This window comes from Aythya fuligula, chromosome 16 (assembly GCF_009819795.1).
Source record: "Aythya fuligula isolate bAytFul2 chromosome 16, bAytFul2.pri, whole genome shotgun sequence".
NCBI classification, from domain to species: Eukaryota; Metazoa; Chordata; class Aves; order Anseriformes; family Anatidae; genus Aythya; species Aythya fuligula.
Genome location: NC_045574.1, coordinates 14,836,197 through 14,863,147, shown reverse-complemented (window position 1 = coordinate 14,863,147; position 26,951 = coordinate 14,836,197). Strand labels below are relative to the sequence as shown.

At 38.4% G+C, this 26,951-nt stretch overlaps 1 protein-coding gene across 1 annotated transcript in view; it reads left to right on the top strand.

Moving 5' to 3' along the window:
• The window catches only part of RTEL1 (regulator of telomere elongation helicase 1), a 45,597-nt gene that overhangs the window by 10,153 nt on the left and 8,493 nt on the right, over window positions 1–26,951 (top strand). The window contains exons 15-31 of the mRNA XM_032198640.1: window positions 2,294–2,368; window positions 3,356–3,434; window positions 6,889–7,021; window positions 7,181–7,294; window positions 9,583–9,623; window positions 10,063–10,148; window positions 10,904–10,981; window positions 12,314–12,391; window positions 14,148–14,291; window positions 15,015–15,130; window positions 15,897–16,020; window positions 17,154–17,307; window positions 18,263–18,426; window positions 21,261–21,356; window positions 22,997–23,207; window positions 25,478–25,615; window positions 26,092–26,208. Coding sequence (XP_032054531.1) covers window positions 2,294–2,368; window positions 3,356–3,434; window positions 6,889–7,021; window positions 7,181–7,294; window positions 9,583–9,623; window positions 10,063–10,148; window positions 10,904–10,981; window positions 12,314–12,391; window positions 14,148–14,291; window positions 15,015–15,130; window positions 15,897–16,020; window positions 17,154–17,307; window positions 18,263–18,426; window positions 21,261–21,356; window positions 22,997–23,207; window positions 25,478–25,615; window positions 26,092–26,208 — 1,948 coding nt within the window. The remainder of the gene's footprint in view (window positions 1–2,293; window positions 2,369–3,355; window positions 3,435–6,888; window positions 7,022–7,180; window positions 7,295–9,582; window positions 9,624–10,062; window positions 10,149–10,903; window positions 10,982–12,313; window positions 12,392–14,147; window positions 14,292–15,014; window positions 15,131–15,896; window positions 16,021–17,153; window positions 17,308–18,262; window positions 18,427–21,260; window positions 21,357–22,996; window positions 23,208–25,477; window positions 25,616–26,091; window positions 26,209–26,951) is intronic.

Below are 26,951 nucleotides of genomic sequence, written 5' to 3'. Positions count from 1 at the left end.
TTTGAATGACACAGCTCAGGTTTGTCATTTGTGCCAAAATGTACTGATAGCATTCATGTTGTCTTCCTGGTGATTGCTAGGAAATCTTACAAAGAGTAAGTGTGAGTTACACAGCATTTAATTTGTTGCTTTTCACCTAAGATTTTACTTGCTTAGCTGAAATCTGAATCCTTGTTTTCACGAATTGAAGGTTAGTAGAAAAGAGTAATCTTTAACCTTTAAAATTTTTCCAAAAAACATTATTAGACACTTGCAGGAGAACAGTCAGACAGTGAACTTGTTAGCAAAGTAATCCAATAGATGATTCACTTTTTTTACTTAATAAGATTTGCTGAGCTCTTTCTCTCCTGATAGTATATGGAGTCATGCTCCAGCCAGCTGTGCAGTTGGAGACAACACTTGTCCAAAAGGAGTTGCCTTTTACCAGATTCCAAAAAGGAATCCGCAGAATTACACCCATGAAAAACTACGAAGTAGTTGAAGAAGTGCATTCAAACTTTGCTGCTTTCTGAAACCATCACTATCAAAGCAATCCCTGCTAGCTTAACCGGTGTGGCTGGCAAATGCCTTGTTTTCCTGGCTTTCCCCAAGTCACTTGGGGGTCTCAGAATCTTCCTTATCTGTGAGCAACATGTGTATGTGGTCTGCCCTGACAAGTTCAGTGCTACTACAGGATGTGGATTTTTTAGCTTCAGTGCCATAGGGATGGGTCTTCTCCTAAGGAATTTTGGAATGTTCTAAAAGAATTCCGGTCAAAAGAGGTTGTAGAAGAGAAATCACAGTTCCATTTTTTGTTCTTTTTTTTTTTTTTTTATCACAGTCCTTGTGTTGTGGGTTGATCAGATTCATTACTGTCACCTGAAATATCTCTTGGAATTTCTTGGCACTGTGCTTTATCATATTCTAGAAGCTAATAAGAGTTACTTCTGCTTTTGTATGTATTCTGCTGCTCCAGATATGTTTGTCTCCGTGGTTATCTCTGGATTTTGTTCACCCAAACTTCTTACGTTTTAGAACTTGACACTCTGAAATCAGTGAATCGGAAAACGTTTGGTTCTTTCATGGGGAACAGGAGGTACCCTTAAATTTAAATTAGTTTTTTGGTGTTTCAAAGCTGCAAGGTGATGAGACTCAGCAGTAGAAGCCAAATGCTAGTGACTGGAGCCTACAGATTACAGGGCGCTACGGGGCCAAAGGTAACTGTGTGTGCTCTTCTAGCTTGTGATAGATGAAAGATTATTTGAATTGGATGGTACATCTTTCAGTGAAAGCTGAGATCTCTTCATCTACTGCTGAGAGTGTGCACATGGACAGTTACTGCCAAATCATTTGGCACATACAAATATCTCAAGATAACAAATTGATAACAAATTAACACTATGATTAGGTTACAGTCAACGTCTTGCTTGGTAAAACAGCACTTTCTTCTTACAGAGCTCTGACTTCAACAGTTAACTTCGTACCAGCTTTTTTTATTATTATTATTTTTCTTTTCTTTTAGAAGAACACTTAATAAAATCTTTCTTGTACATAATGTCTTTGGCTATATTTTAGAAGTTTGTTTTTCCAGGACTTTTTTTTTCTGACTAGTGGAGAACATCATTCTGATTGTAACTAGCTAATATTTTTGTGAGCTTAGATAATTCCTTTTAGAAGTCTGAAGAAATTTTGTTTAGAAAAATTAACAGAAGTTATAAATATTTGAGAAACACAGCTGTTTTCATGAAATGCCATATGTTTGAAAGATCATCATCCTTAGTCATAAGACATCATGTACAGGAAAAGATAAGCATAATTCTGTTCAGGACAGTTGTTAGATTTCTTTTTCATTTAAAATATGGATGACTAAATATGCTTACAACTTGATTTTTCTCTAGGAAGAATATTGTTAATGTAGGGTATTGTGACTGAAATTTTTAACTGAGGGAATTCTAAAAGTTCTTTTACACATGGTTGTGACTCTGATCTCTTGAGCATGCAACGTGGTTATGTTCATCAACAGCCAGAAGTCAAGTACAGTGTGAATAATAACACTGTCATTTGTATGGTTTCAATATATATTTAGATACTGGCTTGTATTGTTTGGAGTAATGAGAAAGTCAAGTGGTTAGCAGAAATTGCCTGTAAAAATGTATTCAACATTTTCCACTTTAATTAGTTTACAGAAGCAAGGAGATATATTTAGTTATCCCTACAGTGATTTTTCTGGAGATACTTCTCATTACAAAGATATGTTAGGGATTTTGTTGGCAACAGTTGTTAAAACTTGTGTTTCTTTATGTCTGTTTTCCAGATAGTATTCAACATCGATCCTCCAGAAGGCACAACAAGTTTTGTGCCACCTCAGTCGATATCCAGATACTATAAGGTATGGAAAGCTTTGTGAGTCCTGCATTTTTCCATGGTGGCATTTCATGCTTGTGCTTAGTGTATTCAAGACTGAGAAGGATGCGGATAGTATTGCAAATTATGGTGTTGGCTACAAGGAGGGTATGTAAGTTCTTCCAGGAAAAAAAAAAAAAAAAAGGAAATGTGGTTAGTTTAGGTTCTATGGAAAAAGGGGATCTACACAGCAAATTTTAAATAACCTTTTTTAGTTTTATCTAAAATGAAATAAGCGCAGAAAATGTGAATTATTAAAATGTTGATACTGAAAATTATGCAAGAATCAGTGTATTCTGCCAGCAAACTGATTTCTTGGCTGACTCATATTTTGCAGTACCATTTGTGAAGAAGTACTTCATAAGGCTTGAGTGAAATTTCCTCCTTTTTTCTCAATAAAAATAATCAGAGTTTGAAAAATTATTTGACTTTAACCTAATACCAACCAAGTACAGTACAGTCATTCAAAAAAAAACAAACCCAAAGTCCTTATTTAGATAGAGTTTGGGACTCAACAACTGTGGTGCTATAACAAGTTTTAGGAACAGATCTTGTTTCAAGTCAAAAGTAAATTTCATCTTAAGTTGGAGACTTGAGGCTGTTTTTGTTGTCAGATAAAGGAAGTCTTTCTAGTGCCATAATACTTGTTCTAGCTTACAAGTTATAACCTGGTAGACAATACCCAAGTAATTGTGGTGTTTGTTTTTGTTCAGGGCAGCCCATGACATACTGCTTCCATAAACTGACTGAAAATGGCTGTTTGTCGTGATATGCTTCTGTGCTCCTTGTCAGGTGCATTATGACAGACTAGAAACAAAACGTGAGAGACAGATAAGAAGTTATATGACCTTATTACCATAAAATGGCATTAATTACATTAACTACCCTTAACATAACCTAGGTTTTTCGAGGGATGAAGTGCAAGTTTGTTTCTGCAGCAGTCTCTAGGAGCATCACTGTTATTTTCCTTCAGGTACACATTCATCTGGAAAACAGTAATCAGAAGAAGCAAAAGACGAATGTCTGGGATTCATCAGCTGCAAAAAAACAAGGTATAGAACTTGTACTCTGGCAGGCTTATGCTAAAGCTACATTGAAAACTACTCAACTGCTCCTTTGGATTCAAATAAGGGAACGCAATTGATGACATCCTGATCTGCGTTTTAGTCATTTACTGTAATACAAGGAGACCTGGGGCATTCGTGTTGTCCTGGAGCTCTCTCTCTCTAGAGCAGGGTAGATTTTTAAGGCTTTGCGACTTTGATAAGTTTGGAGAGTTTTAAGATTGCTTCAGCGTGTTACTTTCCAGTTTTCTAAGTACAGCTCTGCTGTGGATATGATGACTCTAGGTGGCACTTTTCACTTGTGTGGTTCATTCTGAAGGCAAGGTGGCATAAGCAATCTCAATATAAAATACACTTTTACCAGTGCTGCTGTGTGCACTTTGCGTTGGAATTTTTCTACTTCGGTTATTCCAATGAAAGAAAATAATCTTCATTATGGAACAGCTGATTGAATGAGTGTAAAGAAGGTCTTCAGACCTGTGTAAGAATAGGAAATCCTTGAGGATTAACATTGAAGTTTAGGAAATGTTCTGCGACCCTCATACGAACTATATTTCTCTCTATTACTGTGTTGTGTTAAATGCAAAACTAGTGTTGCTAAGGCTGTAACTACCTTTTTACAAGAAGAGCCATGCATAAATATGGTACTGAAAATGTGTGCCAAAGGTTTTATATGAGTAAATTCACTGAAAGTTCTTAATTATTGAAAGTTCTCTGTTGAAAATGATCAGATACAGTGGAGGAGCTATAGTTGGTTGGCTTATTCTGAAGCTCTGTAACAAAGAGCTTTGTGGTTTTCGTAGTAGTAGTATGTATTTTTAAATTTTGTTAATAAATAGTTGTCTGGAAAACATTCATAAACCATTTCCTAAGGATTTTCTGATTAAAGAAGAGAGATGCAGATCCTTTTGCCTAAGCCTTCTTTAACAGAATATTCTCCAAGGACCTTTGTAAATACTTTGCCTCATTATCTACTTAATTATTCAATGAAATGCTGTTGAGAATGTATTTATTCATTTCACAGAAGTCCTTTCATAAGGGCAAAAGTGACTTTTTTCAAAGAATGCTTTTCAGGATTTTTTTTTTTCCATGTAATGTCCCCATAAGTTTTTCCACAACGTAAGTGCTCCCTTCACTGTTCTGAACAGAAAAAGTGCTGTTTGGTAATCTGCAGATACCATTTTCCTGAGGTATTGCTCAATCAGTGTTTCAAGTTACAGGAATAATTTTAAGTAGATTTTTCGAAGTATGTGTGCAGGGAAGGGCTAACAGAAACACTAGACTTAATGCATAATTGGGAGGATTTTCAATCAAAAATGATACAAAGCAGTGACACAGTTCTTCTGTAATCTAGCAAGCACATATGGATATCTCTGCTTTTCAAATCCAAACAGTATTCACAATAGCAATGTGTTGAGACTTGCATTATATACAGAGGCCATCCAGGACTGATCAGATCCCATTTCCCTGTAGTGGTGTAGGATACTCTATAAGAATGCTGCAAACCTCTTCAGAATATCTCTTTTTAAGGGATTTTATAGAAATGATGCCCTTGGGCCTAATTCTCTATAAATTGTGACTGATGAGGGGAAATGACATAGCTTGGGATAGTTAGAAACATCCAGAGTCCTAGCTACCTGTCCTGGCTACTGATGCCACTTAAAAACGTGATACTGAACTGCATTTGTACATTAAAATAAAATGCTTTTGCTTCTGGTTTGCTCTAAATCACCGTGTCATAAACTACTCTCAAACCATTTATCCCTGGATTAACTGTCCTTGTACTAGGAATGGAACAAGCTGCTGCAGAGATCTACCTTGTGTAGCATCCAAGCTTCCTGGTAGTGATTGGGACTTCGAAAAACAGTTTAACATTGTTACCCTTAAAGACATAATAGGAGAGCACCAGGCTGAAAAATGTACTGCAGTTCCAGCTTCCCCAAGAACTGTGGAATTGATGCCTGGCAGTCCTCTTGCAGGGTTGCAGAGAAGTATATTTCAAATCAAGTGCTGGTGAGGCAAATGTGAGTGGTTAGTGTTCTCTTTTAGGCCATCCCATACCAGTTGCTTTTATGCTGGAATTTCTTATGCTTCTGACACTTCTTATGCTTTCTGTCCTGGAGCGTGTCCAGAGAAGGGCTATGAATCTGGTGAAGGGTCTGGACCACAAGTCCTATAAGGATCAGCTGAGGGAATTGGGGTTGCTTGGTCTGGAGAAGAGGACGCTCAGTGGAGACCTTATTGCTCTCTACAACTACCTGAAAGAAAGATAATCAGTGATAGGACTAGAGGGAATGGCCTCAAGTTGCACCAGGGGAGGTTCAGGTTGGAAATGAAGAGACATCTTCTGTCTGGCTTTGCCCAAATGAGATGGGAGGATAAAGCTTTAGCTTAAAATAAATGTTCTCCCCTTGTAAATCTAAGCAGTAAGTGACTCACTGGGGACATATTACTGGGGATTTCCTGAAACTGTCAGCTCCTTGTTGGAAATGGAGTCTTTGGAAGAAGCATGTATATATTTAAATGACACACACATGATATGTGGATACTGGATTTCTTACCGAATTTAGCTTTTGGATTCTGTTTTGCATGATTAATGTTTCATTTGTGTGCTCTTGTTCTTGGCGTAGGTGATCATTTCCTTTTCTGGTTCTTTTGGATGTCTCTGAAAAGCTGATGCTAAGTTTTCAGCAGGGCCACCGATTGTACAGCTATAAGATGAGCAATGAGAAAAATCAGTAGTGGGGTTAACTTGCTTTTCTTTATATCCTTTGTGTTGATAATTTATAGTATGCCAGATTTTCAGTGTGGCATGTATTTCTATATCCGTATCCCACAAAAGATTTGAGCAAAAGTTGAAGGGTTTGGTAGTTGGGTGTGAGAAAATGGAAAGACTATGTGAAAACTTCTTAGCCTTTGGAAATTCCTGATGGTGAAAGATTTCTTTTCAACCAAGTGCAAGGGTGGAAGTATTTTTGAGTAACTTCGGTCATTTGTCCTTTATCCCAGTATTCTGCAGTTCTCCCACCATGCTTCCACTTCCAGTTGTCAGTGACAGCAGAAGATGGATCAGTGGATGGAGGATGAAGTAGTTTTATCTACTCAATCTGCCTATTACTTGCTGACAGAATGCTCTGATGCTCTGTCTTTTCTATAACAATCTTCTGACTAAAATGTAATCTACTTAAGGTGTGAATGAGCAATGATCTTGTAAACTATTTAGTGAATTGCCATAATAATTAAATTTGAAAAGAGCAAAGCAAAGCACACATACATCTGGAGTTCTAGCTTCATATGCTGGTCTTTTTAGTTTTAGAAATTCAGATGCTGCTGTGTGCTATATCCATAGAATTAGTCATGAATTATAATATGACTAATTCATATTCATGATTTTTCCTCCATACAGGCTTGCTTCTTAGTGTTTTCTCTTTATTTGATACAGGAAAGACCTTAAGCTATTGGTGTTTCAGTCCTGGATATAGCATGCATGATCTTGTTCGACAAGGGGTCAGGACAATTATCCTTACTAGTGGGACTCTCTCTCCACTCTCATCATTTACAATGGAAATGCAGATGTAAGTACCTAGGTGTGTGAACAGTTACAGTACTGAAAAAGCATCATTTGAACTCGTGATTTTTTGTTTTATCTCAGTATTTCTGAGTGTTCTGGACTGGTAGCTAGTAGGGAATCATAGAGTGAGTATGACTTGGGTCTCGTTTTCCTCTTTCTTCAGCCCTTTTCCTGTTATCTTGGAGAATCCTCATGTTATTGATAAACACCAGCTCTGGGTTGGAATCATTCCCAAAGGACCTGATGGAGCCATGCTCACTTCTACCTATGAAAGGAGGTAAAGCAGGATTCCACGTAGTTCACTGGGGTCATGGGTTCTTACAGTTTTGGTTCTTGAAGGAAGACTCTAGTGAAATACGTGATCTCTGCAGTTGTTTTCTTGGGTGAGCACTGTGCTGAATAACAACACCATTTAACCACTACTGTAGCAAGTTTAGAAGTGGAAGGCTGGAAGGGGTTGAGCATCAGGGCACTGAGTGCACTAAGAGTCCTTAATGGCCCTGATCAGCCTTGAGGGGCCTCCACCCACAGATCAGGAGTGGAGCATGGGCTCAGGAGTTCCACTTAAGTTCAGGCCAAGGCCTTCGGTCCATGCCCACGCTGCTGTAGAAGTACATCTCCAGCTCTGTCATAACCACACCTGGCTGTCAGCCCTACTGATCTGACCCTGACTTGCTGATTGACTTCCTGACCTTGTCCTCCTTGTCACTGTGGACCTTTCTCACCATCACAGGACTGTGACACTTAATGTCATTGGACCTGATCCTGGCTTACTGACTTCCATTCCTGGCTTGACCTTGGACCTTCCCCATCACCATGACTTTGCCTGATGATCTGGATTTGAGCCTAACTACTCCCTCTGAGTCTTTCCTGCTTGCCTTGTTCTGTTAGTGTGGCAGGGCCCCTGCCCTGCATGCCTTCATATTGTGCTCAGGTGCCACCTTCATTCCTGTTACGGAGCAGCCCACACTCGCTGACATGAATCCCTATTCTAAATTTATTTGCTGAAAGCTTAATTGACTTGAAAAATGGCTGGCCTTTGCAACAACTATTTCTGTATTTAAAGTTTGTTGTCATGATTAGTCTCCACCTCTGCAGTGCCTTCTGAAGAAAAAGATATCCAAATTGTTGTCAAGCTTTTCATCATTTTTTCTTTCTTTTCTCTGGTCTTTCATCATTTTGCCCATGTCTTTCTTGTCTTCATAATAAACTGCTTCTTCTTCTGCAGCTTTTGCTTTTTCCATAGAAGAAATAAAAATGCTGCCAGCGAGAAATGCCAGAGTATATAAGTTCATTGTATATTGACTTCTGTTCCATAATGTAATGATCTCATTGGCATCTCAGCGTATCATTTTAAGATGTAGCTTCATGCTTTGCTGCACATATTAGACAGTTCTGCGCTCTGACGTTACTAAAGAGCGACATGGCCTTTGAGCCAGTACTGTATTTAGGGTTGTCATCCTTCTATAGTACTTTGAAATGAGAATAGTTCCCTCCGTGTGATATACGTGTTCTTCCATTTAATTTTCTTCCTATTTTTTTAAAATATCACATTCATAAATCTCTTCCAGTTTCGACATTATACCTAAAACTCTGCCTGAGAATTCTGTAACTTTGCCTGCTGCAGGCCTGACTTGCTCTTTTTCAGCAGTATGGAGAAATCCAAAAATGGATCTAAAGTTTTTACTGCAAAAAAGGGAAAAAATCCCAAATGTTCCACAGAAGTGGAAAGGGACTCAACAATTATAACTGATTTTTCACAGAGAAGCAGCAGCGTTCTGGAAAACCCTTAGACTGACTGTTTCATTTTCAGAATCTTATCATGATGTTTCATTTAATTTGTTGAAGATACTGTCTCTTGAGTGGGAATGGCTGGGGAATGCACAGTGTTAGGTGTGTCTTGACAGCAGCTGTTTGGTGATATTGGTATTTACAGCTCTTGCAAACATAAATCTGTGGGTTTTTTGCCTTGCATATTTAAGTTTCCTGGGAAAAAAAAAAAAAAAAAAAAAGTGCGCAGATTTACATGGAACTAAAAAGAAAAAAATGTGGAGGCATGAAGGAACAGGTGACATTTTAGTCAGGACTGGAAGAAACAGATAAATCCTACTCGTTGTAGAGCAGTACATTAAGTGATTCACTCTGCTTATACCCCCAGTAAACAATAACCATAGCAACCAAATTCACTTTTTGCCCCCCCAAGCCTCACCACACCTAGTTCGCCAATAATTATTTTTAATAGCTGTAATGGTAGTCAGGCTTCAGAGCATCTACAGACTTTTCTGGCAGAACTTTCACTCCTAATGTTAGTATTAATCATAAAACTTGTATGGCTGCACGTTTCAACTTGTTAGATGTTGAATATTGAAACTTAGATCATCTTCAGTGCGAAGGATAAAATTTATAGTAATAGCATCGTGTAGCCAGTATTACTAATACCGTGTGTTTGGCATGGGTGATTGGGAGTATGGATGTGCTATTTTAGATGAATATCAGGAAGTAAATTTGCATAAAAAATGGAGAGGAGGAAATACAATGATGGTACTTGACTGTTCTTGTTTGTAGGTTTTCAGAGGACTATTTATCTTCTCTGGGGAAAACAATTGGTAAGTGAGGTGTGTGGATTTCAGAAACAGACTGTTGTACAGCATTTCTAGAAAATTATTGGAAGGTGTCTGAAATGTTAAAGATCTGAAAATAGGTCCTGCTGTTGCATTTGAAAATACAGCAGGTAACGTTGTATCTCTTTGTCTAGGCTTTTGTTGTACTTGTAACATCTTTTATCCTGTTAATGCTACACTTTAGAAAACCTGTAACACTGACTTTTGCAACAACAAAATCTGAAGTTTATACCTTGACAACAAGGTTATTGAAATGATTTATTTATTTTTTAATTTAACTTCTAATACACCAACTTTAATGTCAAGGAAGCAGAAAAGATTATGGAGAGAAGCCATGTTGTTGATCTACTTTTCTTGCACAGTCTGTGCTCTCTGTTCCAGGAGAAAACTGCTTTGAACTCTACGTTTCCCTATCTTGTTGCAGGTAATCTTGTGCGAGTTGTACCTCATGGACTGTTGGTGTTCTTCCCATCATATCCTGTCATGGATAAGAGCTTGGAATATTGGAGAGTATGTTAATTGTTGTCTGTCTATAGGTGACTTAGTTGCACACTTCAGACCATTTGTATTTATGCTATCTAACAATGCTCATTCAAAATTCTTTGTTAATAAGTAATTATTAAATTCAGAAAGTAAAAAGTCTGAGTAAGGAGGAATAATACATTAGTACATTGTCTGATCTGGTCTTAGAGTTCACTTAATTTCACCACGCTACTTTTTACTAAACCTCCAAATTATAGTTTGTTCAAGTGTTTCAGCTTTTGAGAGGAATAAAAATCCCAGGATGAATCTTTGTTTTTAATTTGTAGCCATTGGAACTGTAATTTTTTTTTAAAACTGCTTTGTTCATGACTTGAGCGTCTCTAGTGAGATTTGACAGAACAGTTCTGCTTTATACTCTCCTCCTCCTTAAAAGTGAATGCTGGGACAAAGATATCATAACAAATTTTTTAAAAGTGAATTGACCCCAGAATGGGTGGGTCTCTGAGAGGTCAGTGTTGGGAACTTGCAAGTTGGAAGGAAAATAAACGGACCTCTGTTCAGTGTAATGTTTGAGTTGCACCACCTGTGAAAAACCACTGCTTTCCCGGTGTCATTAGAATTGTGTGTTTCTGCACCCATCTCCTCATGTTTGGCAAGAGCAGAACAGATGGTGAGAGGCATCTGTGATGACCGCCCGTGACCATTTCCTTTCCCATGGTCATTTCTGGTATAAGTCTCCTTTCACATGGGCGTTTCTCATATGTTCATTATCTGTTTAACAGGAGCATGATTTTGCTAAAAGAATAGAAGAAGTGAAGCCAATATTTGTGGAACCCAAGTATAAAGGAAGCTTTACAGAGGTTGGTAATTTGCATTACATACCTGTTATGTTTCCACAAGCTATTATGATATTTAAATACCTTCTCTATCATGTGCTTAGGTGCTAACCGCATGTTCCTAGAAAAAAATCAAAATGCTCCAAGAGCTTCTTTGAACTATATCTTTTTCTATTCATGTTTCCTTTACTCTTTCACCTAATTGTGCAAGGTAGAGTCTTCCTTTGAAATCCAGTGATGTGTAACAGCAGCAAACATGCACATTTATTGAGTAATTGACATAGTAGAAAGCTGTCACTTCAGTAGCTGGTATCTTTGGTTTGTGGACCATTTCTTCCCACCTTGTCATGCTTTGGGTGTTTATTAATTTGTGCAGTACCTGTGTGATTAAAGATGTTTTTAAGTAGCAGATTGGTACTAATGTTTATGCAAGAGCTCTCTCCCCAGAGAAAGAGAGAAAGAGACCAAACAGATATATATTACCCTTGAGACAAATTTCTGAGAATTTTCCTTGCTCCATAAAATAAAAACAGTTTCTAAAGGAAAGAATTCAAAGTTAAATAAAAGAGGTTTAGTTTGGAAACACTGGAATACAGAACATTCTGGACAACTTCCTTTGCTAAAAAGATGGACACACATAACATAATGCAAAAATAGGAGTAGCACCAGAAGATGCTAGGTAGGATTTGTTCTGATTTTTCTCTGAACCAGTATTGAGGGTACCTCAAGTATTTTGTCCTGTTAGTGAACTGTTAAAGGAGATTCTTGACCTAGATTGCTGTAGCTTATGGATTTTCTCTCTCTAACCTCATGGTCAACATTAGTTTTATAGGCTGACTTTTATTAAAATGCAGTTTCTTCATAGGGGAAAAAAATGTTTATCTGCTTTCGTGGTCTCTGCTTGCTAGTGAATCATGTTCTGTTGAATATTATTTGAGATCCTGTCCTAACTTTCTAAATTATTGAAAATTCCACACTTTCCCTGCTTTATTCTTGTTTATTGATAGCTGCTCTATTTGGTTCTAAGAGTAATACCCTTGAATTGCTTTGTCTGCTGATTTTATTCAAGGATTTGTAGGAGCACAGGGCAGTCATAGTCTACCTTCTTATCAGAAGTATCTGATACCCATCTTCTGTGTATCCCCATATGCATTTTAGATTTGACTGTAACATAAAGGTTTTGATGACCAAATGGCTTCTCATATCTGCAATTAGTAAAAGTAAACAAAATGGTACTAAGTCAAATTAATTGTATTTCACATCTTGGTGGACAAGTCAAGTTTACCTAGTACAGGTTTCTATTTAGACAGATGCAAATGTTAATACCATTTTTACTTAAACTAGTTTATCTTTTAGGTAATGGATGCATACTATGATAAAATTGTCTGTCCTAAGTCCAACGGAGCTGCTTTTTTTGCAGTATGTCGGGGAAAGGTAATGTAAATGAGAATTTATTTTATCTGAGATCAGATTATGTAGTGGACATGATGTCATTTGGGATTTAAGAAGAACATTTGCATTGTGTGACTGTAGTTATATGTGGGAAAAAAAAAAACAACAAGAAGAAAAATGGGATGCCCTGAGGCCTTTTCAAATTTATGTCATTATACGTATGTTTTATTTCCTGTTCTTATCAAAGGGATACACCTCTGAGTTCTTTAAGGGGAATGAGCATCGTGATACATTTCCTGTTGGCTGCTCACAGCAAACTTGACTCATCGGATGAGAACAAGAGTTTAGGAAGAGGATTAAAAGAAAAAACAGCAGTCAATCATGTTATAACAACATTGCTGAAAACTAAAAAGTATTGCTCAGTTTTCAAGATGGAATTTTTAGTATGTTCAGGTCCCCAGGGAGTATTCAGTGACCTTTCATTTATGATTAACAGTGTTGATACGTTGATCTATGATACCAGTGGAAATATTTGCCAAGTCACAAATTACTCCTAGAGTCTTTTTGCTGCTGCCTGCTGTCTACCAAAAGAAACTTGACTCAACATCTTTTGAACCTTCAGTCCTTTTCATCAAAGTGGTTGTTGGATCAATTCAGAAAAGCTATTGTTCTTTTTGCTGGGACTCTAGTAAATGGTCTCTACTGTCCTTCCAACAATACAGTGTCACCCTCAGAGGAATGGAGTCTTTGAAGAGATCGTGCTTTTCAGTAGTGCACTGTTTTGTTTATTGTAAACAGAGAGTTAATAGTATAACTTCAAAATTGGAAATATCTGAGAAGATAAACCAAAAGAGCTGTGTTGTCAAAAGCTACCGAAAACTAGCTCCCTTCTCAGCCATTACTTCAAGGTTCCCTTTGACGTTGCTGCTCAACTTCTATGTTGACAGTCGATTTTAGCTAACTTTTTCTGTTCTCGCTTTCCTGAAAGAATCCTAGAAAACCAGTCCTTTTCATAAAGAGGAGATTCTGGGACAGTTGCTCTAGTCGCCTTACTAGTTTAGGGAATGTGATAAAATTGATAGCTCCAGGTGGATGGCAGTGCATGCTGTGCTTTCTCTTTTTGTTGATTGTGCTGGTTTAAGCAGACTAGAGTTGGTCGTTCTACCCCATCCATCTGTGATATTATACTCCACCACAGCTGTTTGTGCAGCGTGGTAAATGAGATGGGAAAATGATTCAGCTGAAGAACAAACCAACTTTTTTTCCCCAGAATTATTTTTGTCTGTTCAACTCTGATTTTGTTCACTGGTTTGGCAGCATAGGCATGGGACATAAGCATGCACAAGGCCATGAGTGACGACAACTCCTTGTACAGATGTAAGCAGCACATCTGGTGAATATGAAATTAGAATCTGGTGTTTTCTGAGCAGATTTCTGGTAACTTTCCATTACTGCTTTGAAATGATTCTGTTCATTTTTAATGTCAAAGAAGATTAACCATGTTCTTATTCCATCTTGGTAACAATTCAGGGTATGGAATGTTTAAACAGAAGTAGAATAGGGCTGTTCTACTTATCCAGGAATAAGACATTCTTTAATGGTATTGGCAGAAGTATAATTCAGGGCTTCCTAGAGGATAAAGCCAAGTTTAAAGTCCTGGTAATAAAAGCAAAAAATCTGGTTGATGTATTGCACTTGGCTAGGAATTTAATATAATGGGAATAAAGGGCCCGTAACTGCTGAACATCTCTGAAATGTCAATTCAAATCCTGTTGGTAATTAAAAACACTCTTTTCAGGCCAGTGAAGGCTTGGACTTCGCAGACGTAAATGGACGAGGAGTCATCATTACTGGGCTTCCATTTCCTCCTTGTATGGAGCCCAGAGTTGTTTTAAAGATGCAGTTCCTGGATGAAATGAAAAGAACCTGTGTGGGTGCACAGGTAATGATGAGCAGTTCTTAACTGTTGGCTACTTGTAGGTTTGCTGTGTCTTTCTTTCTCCCTCTGTGGAACTTGGCTTTTCTTATCCTCCCAGCCTTGTGGGACCATGAATATGAAAACAGTCAGACAACGCTGGGAGTCTGTCACAAGCATATTCACATTTTTCTGATAATGTTAAGGGTTCCAAATTCTGTCTCCACTGACATGGTTGCAATCAAATACAGGCTCCAAAAAATGTTGTAATTAAAATTTCAGTTGAAGTCTTTGCGTGTATGTCATCCGTGCAGCTTTCTGAGGGAATTGTTTCAACCAAAAAGAGGGTGGGCAAGAAAAAATGCTTGTGCTGTCTGGTTTGTTTGTGGGTTATTTTTTTTGGTATTGCTTCAGGCATAAGAATGAATGGCATTATAAATTTAGTATATTATCCTGCAAGATAGCTTTTAGGTATTAAATAATACGGTCAGTCTATTGGAGTACAAAAGCTCTCAGTGCATCACATTCTAAATATATCCTGGAGCTGTATATTACTAGTTGGGTCTTCTGTGTCCCGTAAGCCAGGTGTGATGTTTGAGGCAAAGTATTTGGCTTTCCCAGGCTTTTAGAGATTGCTCGGAAGATCTTACTGATATATTTTTTAGTGATTTAGAAGGAAATAATAACTGTACATCATGGAGAATGTTTCACCTGGTAAATAATGTTAATTCTTTTTCCCACCTATTGCAGTATTTATCTGGGCGTGAGTGGTACAATCAGCAAGCTTCCCGGGCTGTTAATCAGGCTATCGGCAGGGTCATCAGACATCGCCAGGACTATGGTGCTATTTTCCTGTGTGACCACAGGTGAAACCTTGGTTCTGGAATATAAATGTATCAATATCTTTGTAACCCAAAATGTGTTTGTATATTGTATGTAAATGTGCTGAGGTTACTGTTAGGAGAAGGCTGCAGTTCATAAGTAGTTGAATGACTTCATTTAATGGGTAAGATGATTATTTTCTTAAAGCAGTTCAATTATTTGTTATCTTCTGCTCCCAAAATATACTATCTTGGAGCTGCAGAAAGAGCTTAACGGTATTACTGCAAACCAAGCTAACTTGCTGAATTTATGTTTGTAAGTCTTTTAAAAGAAAAAACAAAATTTGCATGGCAAGAGTTAGATTTTCACCCCATGCTACTGGAAATCGTGTGATTGCCACTTAAGTTTTACATTTTCTCCGTCTCTCATTTGAGAAGGCAGATAACAGAACTGCAGTTTTGGAGAGGAGGAAAATATGGAAAGATTATATTGCTGAAACAACAATTCTTCAATTGACAGCCTTCAGTGTTGAGGCCTGACAGGGAATACTGAGCATGTTGCAGTTCAGTAATCCTGTTGCACGTTTAAAGACTTTATGGCAAAAGATACGAACTGGGTCATTGCATAGTACCTGCTATCAACAAAGCCCTTTTCTCCTGAGTGCAGACATCATTCCATTATATTTACTTCGCTGTTGCAATCCCTTTTGTCTTGCTGCTCCTCTCTTGTCTTTTTGGACCATGATCTTGAATTTGTTTAATTCATTTAGGCCATCTGGCAAATAATTCTCTCCTTTTCTAATCCTACCAGGTTCACAACCAGCGATGTAAGAGGCAAGCTGCCTTCATGGGTCCGCCCTTATGTGAATGTTTATGACAACTTCGGGCATGCAGTCAGAAGTGTCTCCACGTTCTTCCGTGTTGCTCAAGAAATTGCAAGTATCTTTAAACAAAAATAATAATAATAATAATAATAATGGATTTATTGGTAATGTTGGAAACTGGGAATTCTAAGACAAGAGATATGTGAAGGAGTCACTTGTTACTGCTAAACAACCTTTCTTTGGGGCATCGTCTTGCATTGGAAGCTTTACGGGAAGGGAGGTATGCGTTATCTTCCTCCAAGAATGACCTGTGACAGGATATGTGGTCATGCTGTGCAACTCCTCAGGTTAGATCACAAAAAAAACTTCCTTTTCCAGTCCCTCCTGAATAAACAGTGCCTTCACTGGATGACATACAAATACCAAACTGATTTTAGCATCAAAAAAAAATTCCTTCTTCTGGGAGAAGGCATATATGTGAAAGAGTTAAGGGTTTGACAACCCTTAAATTTAGATCTAAGCTGACTGGTGTAAAGAGTGAGACAAACTCAGCAGTTATTACACTTCATCACTGGCTCATCTTAACTATTATGATTTCTCCATTAGCATTAAGAAGCTCTCCTTCTCAGTAGTAGTTCCTTGATATAAATAGCAATCCTTGTAAAAGACTTTCTAATGCACTGGAGAAAGGCATAGCCAGAAATGGGCTGGAAGCCAGAACAGGGAATTCTTTGTTCTCCAAATGGAGACTAAGACTAAAATAAACATTTAATTTTTCACAACAGACTTGGATTATTTCCTGGAAGATGCTTTAGCCAAATGAAATGTTATTCAAAATAATAAATTACAGATTAAGGATTTTGGATGAGTTGATCTTCTCTGATCATAAACAGGAGTTTTGTGGTACGTAAAAACGACAACCCAATATGCGTTGCCAGAAGGGGCCGTGTTGCAGGAGTAGTGTTAAGAAGCAATTGTTCTTCAACAGTGGCACAACCCCTTTTCTGTTACAAGTCACTTAGCCCTAAGCCTGCTTGCTACTCTTCGTCTGTGTGTGTCACCTTATAGTTATTTGAGCCTGTCATCAAAAACACGTCAACCAGAATGCTTAAAAAATCTTGACAGCAAGATTGTTGGGAAAAAAGAGATGCCTTCAGGTTGTTGCTGAGATTTTGGGTTGCAAAGGAAGTGGTGTGGAAGAGTAGCTTTTGCCCATTGTAACATTTTTTGTAAACTGCTTGCAGATGCCCCCACCCCAGCCACAATGCCTTCCTGGCTCTGCTGATTTTCTCAATGAAAATGATCTGGCACCATCTACTTCATCAGAGCAGATCCTCTCCCTGGCAAAAGCCAAAAATTTGGATGACCATGTTCCCAGTTTGAAGAGGAAAAGATTAGGTAGGTTTGGGTCCTCACAAATGCACTTTGTTGTTGTTGCCTTAAGACAAACAGAAGAAAAAAGAAAAGGAGGAGCAAGGGACTAAAAACTGGAATGGAAGACAAAGCAAGGAAGGCTCAAAGACCAATGTATGAGTCTGATCAGAAGGGATATAGCGTGGCATTAGGAAACAGGGGAACCTATTGCAACTACAGAGCAGGGAGGCTGATGTGCCCTGAGTAGGCGTCCTGCAGAAGAGGAATTTATTGGAGTATCGTAGATACTTTTAAAAATAAAAACTGGAAAACTGTTCTGACTAACACTGACTTTCATGCGACCTTCCAACCTGTTGTTTAAATGATTCTTACACAGCTAAGAAAATAGAAAGAGGGTGTTGGCCTTGAAGGAAAACAGTGTTTCAAAATTTGTGGTAAGCTAATGCAAAATAATAGTCATTCTTGTATCAGGTATTTGTTCAGAATGTTCCGCTCTGTTTTGTTCCCTGTTTCTGAACAGAACAATGAAGTTGTTTTTAAACCCGTGGTTCCAAAACAGTTATTGACTGTGAGATTGAGTGTGAGATTTCTCATTACGTCCAAGCCAAATATGAGTGCAGACTGTCGTTGAAAAGGAGTTACCTTGGCCACCACCTTTTTCTCCCTCAATTTCCAACAGTGCACCTATGCTTCTTCCCATAAGTTGAATCCATGTATTGTGCAGTTGCAGAGTGAGTCAGATGAACTTGCTGAACAATTTACCTTTCACACAACTGGTAGACCCATCTCCAAATATAAGCTGGAATATGTTATAGAGGAGAAAAAAGCTGCTTTCCTTCTTTCAGTATGGGTTTTCAGTTGCACTGATTAGCTGTAACACCAAACTGTGGATTGCTACATAAGATTTTGAGGCATTGTTACATCAAAGAAAATGTCAGAGATAACGTGAAAAAGTTTATTTGTCATCTGTGTTATGCAGTAATGCCAGTAAGTGGAGATGGAGCATCTAGCCTGTGCATGGAATATGAAGAAAAACTGTTCTCATCTAGAAAACAACGTCTTGGGCTCTTGGATGCCTTGGAGCGCAATGAGAAGAGCAGTGGAACTGCAGAGGAGGAAAGTGGCTTGCCAGGAGAGGAAGAGGTAATGACCATGCTGTAACAAAATACTTAATTATAAGTAAAAATCGTAGGCTCTAAAGCAAAATGGATTTGGTATTAACGTAAGTACCAGTTCAACCCTCTTTTAAGAAAAACTCAATATAATCAGCACTAGAAACTGCAAGTTCTTATAATAAAGCTTAATCAGTTTCTTGCTGCATTAAGCTGGAGGGCCAACAAGTGCACACTTGCACTGTGCTCCATAACTGCTGACCGTTTAGATTCCTGTTTACCATGCTCTTGGGAGAGTAAAGAGCCTTCAAAGAGGTTGGTAAATATGCAGGTCCACCTGGGTGGAATCTGTGTCAGTACTTGGTGTCTGACCAGATACTGAACTGAAAAAAAAATAAGAGTGTGTATTTATGTATTTACTTGTACTTTCAGATGACAATCTTTTATTTGTCTCAGAAAATTAATATTTCAGACTTGTGGAGTTTCTTTTCAAAATGAGAAATTTATTACTGCGTCAAGACCAAGAAAACATCTGCACTGTTTGATTTCTTTCCTCTTGGATTGGGGTTTCTGATACATCACCATCTGAGCTGTGTTCTTGCTTTCTCAGAAGTCCTTGTTTGCAGTTGTTGTGGTAGCTCTGTATTGCCTGACTACTATCAGCGTAGTTAACTGCTGCCTTGTACACTTGGTTTGGCTGATGACTGGGTTTAGACTCCAGAAATGTCTAGATCAGCATACCTAAGCAGTTTGCTTCAGGGAAAGTGTAGGGTCTAAGGAATATCTAAAAAGCCCTAAGGGATGTGTTCAAAACAGAGGGGGGATGTACAAGCTTTGAGAAACAGGAACAGAAAACATTTACTTGTGTGCAGCTGATGAGAAATCAGATTCATCACCCGTGGGCAGCCTAGGCACGACATGGTATGGACACCTGAACTTATTCTTTGGAAAGCTTGACACATCTCTAGGGTCACTCAGATCCAGTGTCCTATTAACACAGCTGTACTGTTTATGGTCTAGTTCAGGATTTCCTCAAGTCAGATAAATTGATGGTCCTAACGGCCTGACAGTGAGTCAGCTCGTGTCTGCCTTCTGATACTGCATTACTACTCAGCTGTGACTTGCAGAAGACTGGGGTGTCATCCTGTGCTGCATCTAAATGGATGACCACCGGCACCAGAGATCTGGGGTGTGTGGTGCTGATTTGATGCCTCTGAGGGAGCCAGATTTCATTCTACAAGTCTTGTGTTGAGCTGATTTTACTAACCACTGGATTTGGACTGATACCATGGCTGGTGTTCTTTCGTATCTTTATTCGCCACCCATCGTAGAGTCTGTATTACCATTTTTTTTCCTTTATCAAGGTTGTGCTGTATCTGTAAGTATGGACATCAAGCTGCTATCATTCTGAAACAATTTCCTGGAGGGGGAAAATGCCCTCTAAGAAAACAAGCCTTTGTCATCTCAAATCAAAATACAAGAAATAGTCTCTGATTCCATTCAAAGAACGATTCAACAGTTTCCCGTGAGCAGTTTCCCTTCTGATATATGCCTCGTGGAAGCAGTATTTCTTCTGCATCGTACTACTAACGATGCAGCCTGTGTGTAGTCTGGGATTAAAAAGATGTCTCTGGGCCTTTTTGTGACTTACTGCATGTATTGTGCATGGCTGACTTGCAGCTTGCATTTCAGTTCTTCATTCCATTACGTGACACTTAAAATATATTTAAATGTGAGCGTCCCCTGGTCAGCTTTGTCTAGAGTTCATTATCCTTGCAGTGTTATGAGTGCACTGAAGGCTGTATTTCTGAGTATCAGCAACTTGCTCTACAAACTGTCAAATCTGAGGTTGCTGGCTGACTTAGGGCTTTGTTTTTGTTGTTTTAGGTGTGTTTAATTTAGTTTGTCTCCAAAGCTTTATGATCTGAATAGACATTTAGAAGCCACAATAGAGCACAGGAATACTATTGTCTAGGAATACTGTTGTGTTTCACTGGTTTCTCTTACAAATGAGCAACGAACACTATTCTGTAAATGCACTGATAGTCACGTACTCACTAAGAAATTGTTTTACTGGGCAAGAGCAAAGAAATAAATCACTTGATAATACTACCTGCTTTCTCAACAGGTATGGAGAAATCAACTGGCAGTATGGGGCTATCCCACAGCTTTATCTGTTGCTCAGATGAATGCTTTTAATGTGGTTGATACCGGCTTGTGCTAGTACTGGGGAGACTGCCGTTAAGCAATTCCACTCCTCTTGCTTATGCCCACTCATCTTTTAGAGCCTCATATATACCAATATTCCTTGTCACTGCAGTACAAGTGCAATTATTTGTTGCTGGGAACGGGGAGCACTAAGAATTGGTCAAACCACAAGTGTTTTTAATACTACCTTATCCCATCTGCCCTGATATTTTTTTCCAAGACTGCTTAAGCTTCTTTTCTTAGTATCCCAGGAACCCTGACGCAGGGTTTCTTCAGAAGAGAAGTACTTCCAGGCAGGAAAATGAAGGAGCATGTGAGGCATCAGGAACACACTGTGTACACTGCCAGGCCCACGCTGAAACAGCTAGCCTTAAGTCCAGTTTTGCTTCATTAGGAATCTGCACCCTCAAGACCAACTTTTTTTTTTTTTTTAATTTGCTCTCTTTTGGTCCCTCTTGCTGAAGCATCCAGTGTATGATTGCTTTCCAGAGAGAGGTGAGTGTCCCAGGCTCTGTTGCAATGATTTAGGTTGATTTGTTTCACTTTTAAATGGTGTTACAGGCTGGGTTAACAAGCTTTAGTGCTAGAAATGGCTAAATTAAGTGGGTAATAACTTTAAAAAGCAATTTTGTCAAATTTCTTTTTTAATCTCTGCAGGCCCAGCGTCTGTCAACACTCTCCCTACAGTATGAAAAGAGGTTAACAGATGAGCAAAAAGGAGGAAGGAAGAAAATAAAGCTAGTCAGCAATCCAGTATGTATTTTCATGTGTCTGTGCCATCCTTTTGATCTGCAGAATGCTGTAATTTGAACTGCAAATTTCCAGGCAGACAGATGACTGATGTAGACTGACGCTGATTCCAAAACAATTACATTTTTTCTCCAAATTGTAAATATTCATCAGTGCACATCTGAAATCTGTTTGTCATGCTCTTTCTCAAGTCTGGACATCACAGGTCCAATCAAGCACAGGTTCAGGTAGGGTTAGTAGGATAAAAGAATTGCTCTGACTGTGACTACCTTGCAAACATCACCTCCCATTGACCCAGTGTGGTGGCTAGTTCATTCTTTTTTATAGATGTTGGAACCTCAAAGAGTATAACTGTCCCGTTTTGTTTGGGTAAGTGATTACGCAATAACACAACCTGTGGTGGGTCATTGTTGTGCGTTATGCTTGCAGCTGTGCATTATTGTGCATTGTCTCCAAAGAGGATTGAGACGCCACAGTAAACTCATGATGCATCGTGTTGTCTGAAAGCCATGATAAATTTGTGAGGATTCCCTGGGTGATTGTGGATGCCAGTAGTTGTCCAAGGTACTGTCCTAACTGGGTGCGCTCTCTCTGTCAAAGAGGCTATCAGTCACTTGGCATCCAACACTCATAAAAGTATTCACAGATCCTGAGGCGGATGGTATCCAAGGTGTGAGAAAGGAAACACCTTCGCAGAAGATTGTGTTTGCAGTTTGTTGCTATCTGATGTCACGATGAATCAGCCCAGCCCTCAAGGTTGCAGTACATCTCGTTTCTCTTAATAAGGCTTCTCCTAAGAATAGAATTGTGAAACGAGTCTTGGCTGCCTTCTCTAGGAAACATTCCTCCGAAGCAGTCAATTTTGTCAGTGGAGTAGGTGTATAACAGCATTCCTTTTCATTCCCTCATGGAAGAACGTTCACAGTTGTTAGAGGGACTAATGTTTTACAAATAGGTAGGGTAATCATCTGGGGAAAATAATACACTCATGCCTCAGAGGATTGCCCCAGTGAGATTTCTTTTGGGCTGATGCGTGTCAAGGGTCATGGGTGTATATGTTCAAACCGTGTAAGCGCATTATGATGCAGTCTCTTTCATAAAGAAGGGTTTGTTTTGAATCTCTTTCAAGTCCCTGCAGCTTGTTATTATGGAACAAAAATGTTTCCCAATACTAGACAGCAATCTAGCTTGCATGTGTTTATAGTGTCTTAAAGAAATTTTTAGAGGAACAGAAATAAGTAAACACCTTCCGTTCTTTGAATCTCGTGCTTTGTATAGCCAGAGATTTACGTTTTTCGGTTAATTTTATTCTTAGAGGAGGCAGGCCCTGTTAGATTTATGTTTCTTTTGTGGCACTGAAGCTATTTTTTTTTTCAGGGAATGCCACATGGATAGATGCCTTTTTGGATGACTACAAATATTTCATGAGACACAGTAGTATATTAGTTGAAAGCATTGCATTGTTCTATGTGTAGTCCAAGGCACACAGTTATTACTTCATGTTTAAGATGTCTTCTGCCTCCCTAAATTATCAAATGTTTAAAGAATCTTGTGGAATGTAAATTTGTTGCTTCTGTCTGAATTCATGTGAGAGTAGTTTCTCTTGTCATCATGTCTACTGAAAAATCTTCCCATCTTTGCAGGAAGCTGGTAAGATAGCAGACCCAACTGAGCCAAAGAAAGCCAGAGCTACATCGTACATTGCAACAGTGAAGCAGACCCTAAGCCAACAAAGCTATGATCTCTTCTCTAAGGCTCTTCAGCACTACAAGAAGACAGATGACTTCAATGCTATGTTGTCTCAAATGACTTCCCTTTTTATTGAGGATGAAAAAAAACACATCTTGTTACGAGGTATGACAAGTTCCCTAGTAAGTTTATATGACATGACCTTTGTCTTCCAAATAGACTTGTGCATTTCATGAGTAACCGTTTTACTTTTGAAGTACACATCAACTAGGGCAATAACCATTAGCATTAATCACTTTATATTCTCAGAACAAACAAAAAATACACTCTCAGTCTAATTATTATGACTTAGTTTGCATACTGAGAGGCTTGAAATAAAAAATATATATTCAATGGAAGCTTATGCTATTTTTGAACTTAGCCTAAAAGAAGAATAGTTTAATCCCTGTGATTTGGAAGGGAAGGAGGTAAGATGAAGTTTTGTCTTGAAGGTTGTCAGGAGTTGGCTGTACACATTCAGAAGGGTTCAGTGTTAAAGCTGTAATTAAGTAGTCAGGATATCTAGAGAAGTCTTCTATTAAATAATGATGAGTATAAGTGATCTGGACAAGCACGGATAGTTTACAGGTTTACCTAGTATTTTCCTGGCTTCTAATGTCTGGCCTTCCAATACCTAATTTATCACCCTCTTTATCAGGGACTGTAGTTATAGGACAAGGAGTAATGGCTTTAAACTAAAAGGTGGTAGATTTAGATTAGATATACAGATGAAATTCTTTACTCCAAGGGCATTGAGGTACTGGAACAAGTTGCCCAGATGCGGATGCCCCTTCTCTGGAAGTGTTCAAGGCTAGGTTAGGTGGGGCTTTGAGCTACCAGATCAAGTGGGAGGTGTCCTTGTCCTTGGCAGGGGGTTGGAATTAGGTGATATTTAAGGTCCCTTCCAACCCAAGCTATTCCATGATGACTGAATTGACAGGAACTAGACTTCCACCAACATTTATTCAAGTTTAACAGAGTGTTTCCTCTGCGAATTTTCATTTCTCTCTCAATTTTATCAAATTGAGAATGATCAGCTTTTGAATAGAGGAGAGTACTGGAGCATGGCTGTTCAGGTTTTGAGAAAACGAGATGGAAAGTTGTTATGGAGTGAAGCTGGAAACTCAATGCTTTTATTGACTGAAAGTCAATTACCCCATTAATGCTTCTTTTTCAGTAGATGATGCTTCATGAGAATAGTGCATATATTGCAATAAGAAAGTGAAACTCTGAAGAAGACTTTACTCTAGTGACCTGCAATGTCTTAGCAACCCATACAAGATTAGCGTATTTACTGAGGACCACCTTTGAGTGTTGTTTATGTCCTAAAATAAGTGATGAAATCTGTCATTCTGCTATGTTCAGGATAATTTAGCTATCTGGCTTATTTGAATTCTTCTGCTAGTACATTAGAAATAATTTCGATCTGTGGAAATGCAGAACGAAATGGAGCCAGCTCTGTGAAAGTCAAAAGGAATAATGGAAGTTTTCTGTACATCCTCTTGCTTAATGAGTCTGACAAAACTTTCCTAAATTTTCCCTCATTCATTTGTTTCTGTGGTTTTGTTTTGAATGGTAGGGACTTTTTTTTGTTTTGTTTTTAAAAAATATTTTAAAATAAAACATCTGATTCCGGCTCTCTTGCTTCTACTTTACAGAAAATTTCCTTATAACAGCACAGTAAGATTTGAGTGTAAATTATTTACTCATCTTGTAATTAGCAAGGAAACAGGAGAGGACAGTGAGAAGAGATCTGAAAGTACCATTGGTTGTTTGCTGTGCATAGAAGCAAATGGACAGGTTTTTCTGTGACTTTGTTCATCTTTAAAAAAATAAAATAGTTACTCATCTTGTAAATTATTTAAGGCTAACTTTTAAGGTTAAGAAATGAGAAGCTAAATACAAGCTCTTAGTACTAACAGTGGCCACAGTCTGTTTCCCAATTTGCCTGTCTTACTAGTCAAGCTTTCAAAAGCTTTAGGCACGTAAAATCTAAAGTTCATTTGACTTGCAGTGAGGTTTAGGCTTTTGGCTAGTAAGTGTTTTACAGTGGAGCAAGGTGACATATGTCAGCTGTTTTTTGCTACCTGCCTAGCAGACACTTTGACCCCACAGCTTATGAGGTAATTTACGACATTTTCCAGCAATTACCGGTTTCACTGAAAAGTAACCTACTTCCGTTTTACATTGGAAAAATTAATTACCTACTGCTTCTTTGGATGATTGCACTATAATTGACCTCTACGTGCTTTTTAACTGTGCTGATTTGTTATTTGGCTACACTTTATTTTCTTGGTACCTAACCCAGGAGTCCTACTGTCATAAATTTTTGTAGCATTTGTTACCTGTTGTAGATTTATTTCCTTTTTTTTTCCTCTTCCTCTCTCTAATGGAAGAATTTTACCAGTTTGTTCGACCTCAACATAAAAAACAGTTTGATGAAGCATGTTGCAGTCTGACTGGAGTGGGCTGTGGCTACAAACCTGAACACAGCCTCCTGCAGGAAGAGAGAGAGAGACTGGCAAAGAAAATAGGTGAGGAGCTTGATTCAGTGTTGTGCAGTTGTATCCTTTGATGGGCCATGTCCAACCACAGAGCAAGATGCGTCTACTACATAGATATGCAAGGATGGAAAACAATTTTGATGAATCAAAATTTGAGCTCAGTCTGCTCTGCATGATCCTCTTGCCCACCTTCCTGTGAGCATATACAGATGCCTGAGCTTTAGTTACTGCATAGTTAGTAACAATGCCATCTTATTTCAAAAGGGCTTTTGGCAGATCTGTTTAGATCTTGAATCTAGTCTGCGGGTTTCAAAACTTTGTGAAATTTTTGAAATCCTGAAACATTAAGGTGCTAAAAAAGCAGGGTGTTGGCTCGTCCCCTCTTAGCAAAGAAATGTGTCAACATCCCCTAGTGTTTTCAGCACAAAGCAATGTACTTTGAAATACATTGTTCTGTTTTCATTCTTCCCTAAATTCACTGTTAACGGACTGGCTTGATTTAACAGAAGGAAAAAAGAGTCAGCAGAAAACAACATTCTCAAAGGACTCATACACGCAGCTGAACCCTGGACTCCACTTGAACCAGGGAGGATTTCACTTGGCAACAGGACTGACTAGTGCAGGTACACTTCATGTTAAATAACATGCACTACCTTGGTATCGTGTTTTTATGTTTTATATTGTAAATTCTGTTGGGAACCAGTGTTTCCTGTGTTCACAAAGCATAGTGGCTCTTAGTCTGCAGATAGAAATTATGGTAATTGAGAGCTTTCAGCAAGGATTGTGCAAAACAAACACAAAAGCTCATAAGGTGAACATGAAAGAAACCAACTAAAACCAGAAACTTGCATGAGAGACTGACCTGGCATATCTCAGTGAGGGAAAGGGCGCTTTGAGCATGAGACTGCTGGGGGTTTCCTGTTTGTCCAGAGTTTGTGAATGAGAGTCATTTAAGGAATGTAATTTTAGCTGAGGTCAATGTGAATCCAGGTATGAAGAAAGAAACAGTTCCTGCTTTGTTATCAGTAATGTGTACACTCCTCATATGGACAATCTTTTTTCTACAGAAGTGGAGATTAGCAAATATATTCTCACAGTTGCACATAATCTCTGCATGTATCCCTCTAATCTTGTACTGTCCAGTATTTACCTTTGAAGTCAAAGGCTCAGTTCTCATTTGATTATAGATCTTCCTAAGAACAGCTGGGAATTTTTTGTATTTCTCATAAGGAAATGAGTAGGATAGCTGGACAGCTTAGATGTCTTTCTTTAAAGAATGAAGAATAATCAAAGCCTAATCCTTTCTTTTTAGAATAAATAAGTAAATAAAAAAAAAACAACAAAAAAAAAAACAATGTTTCCTGGC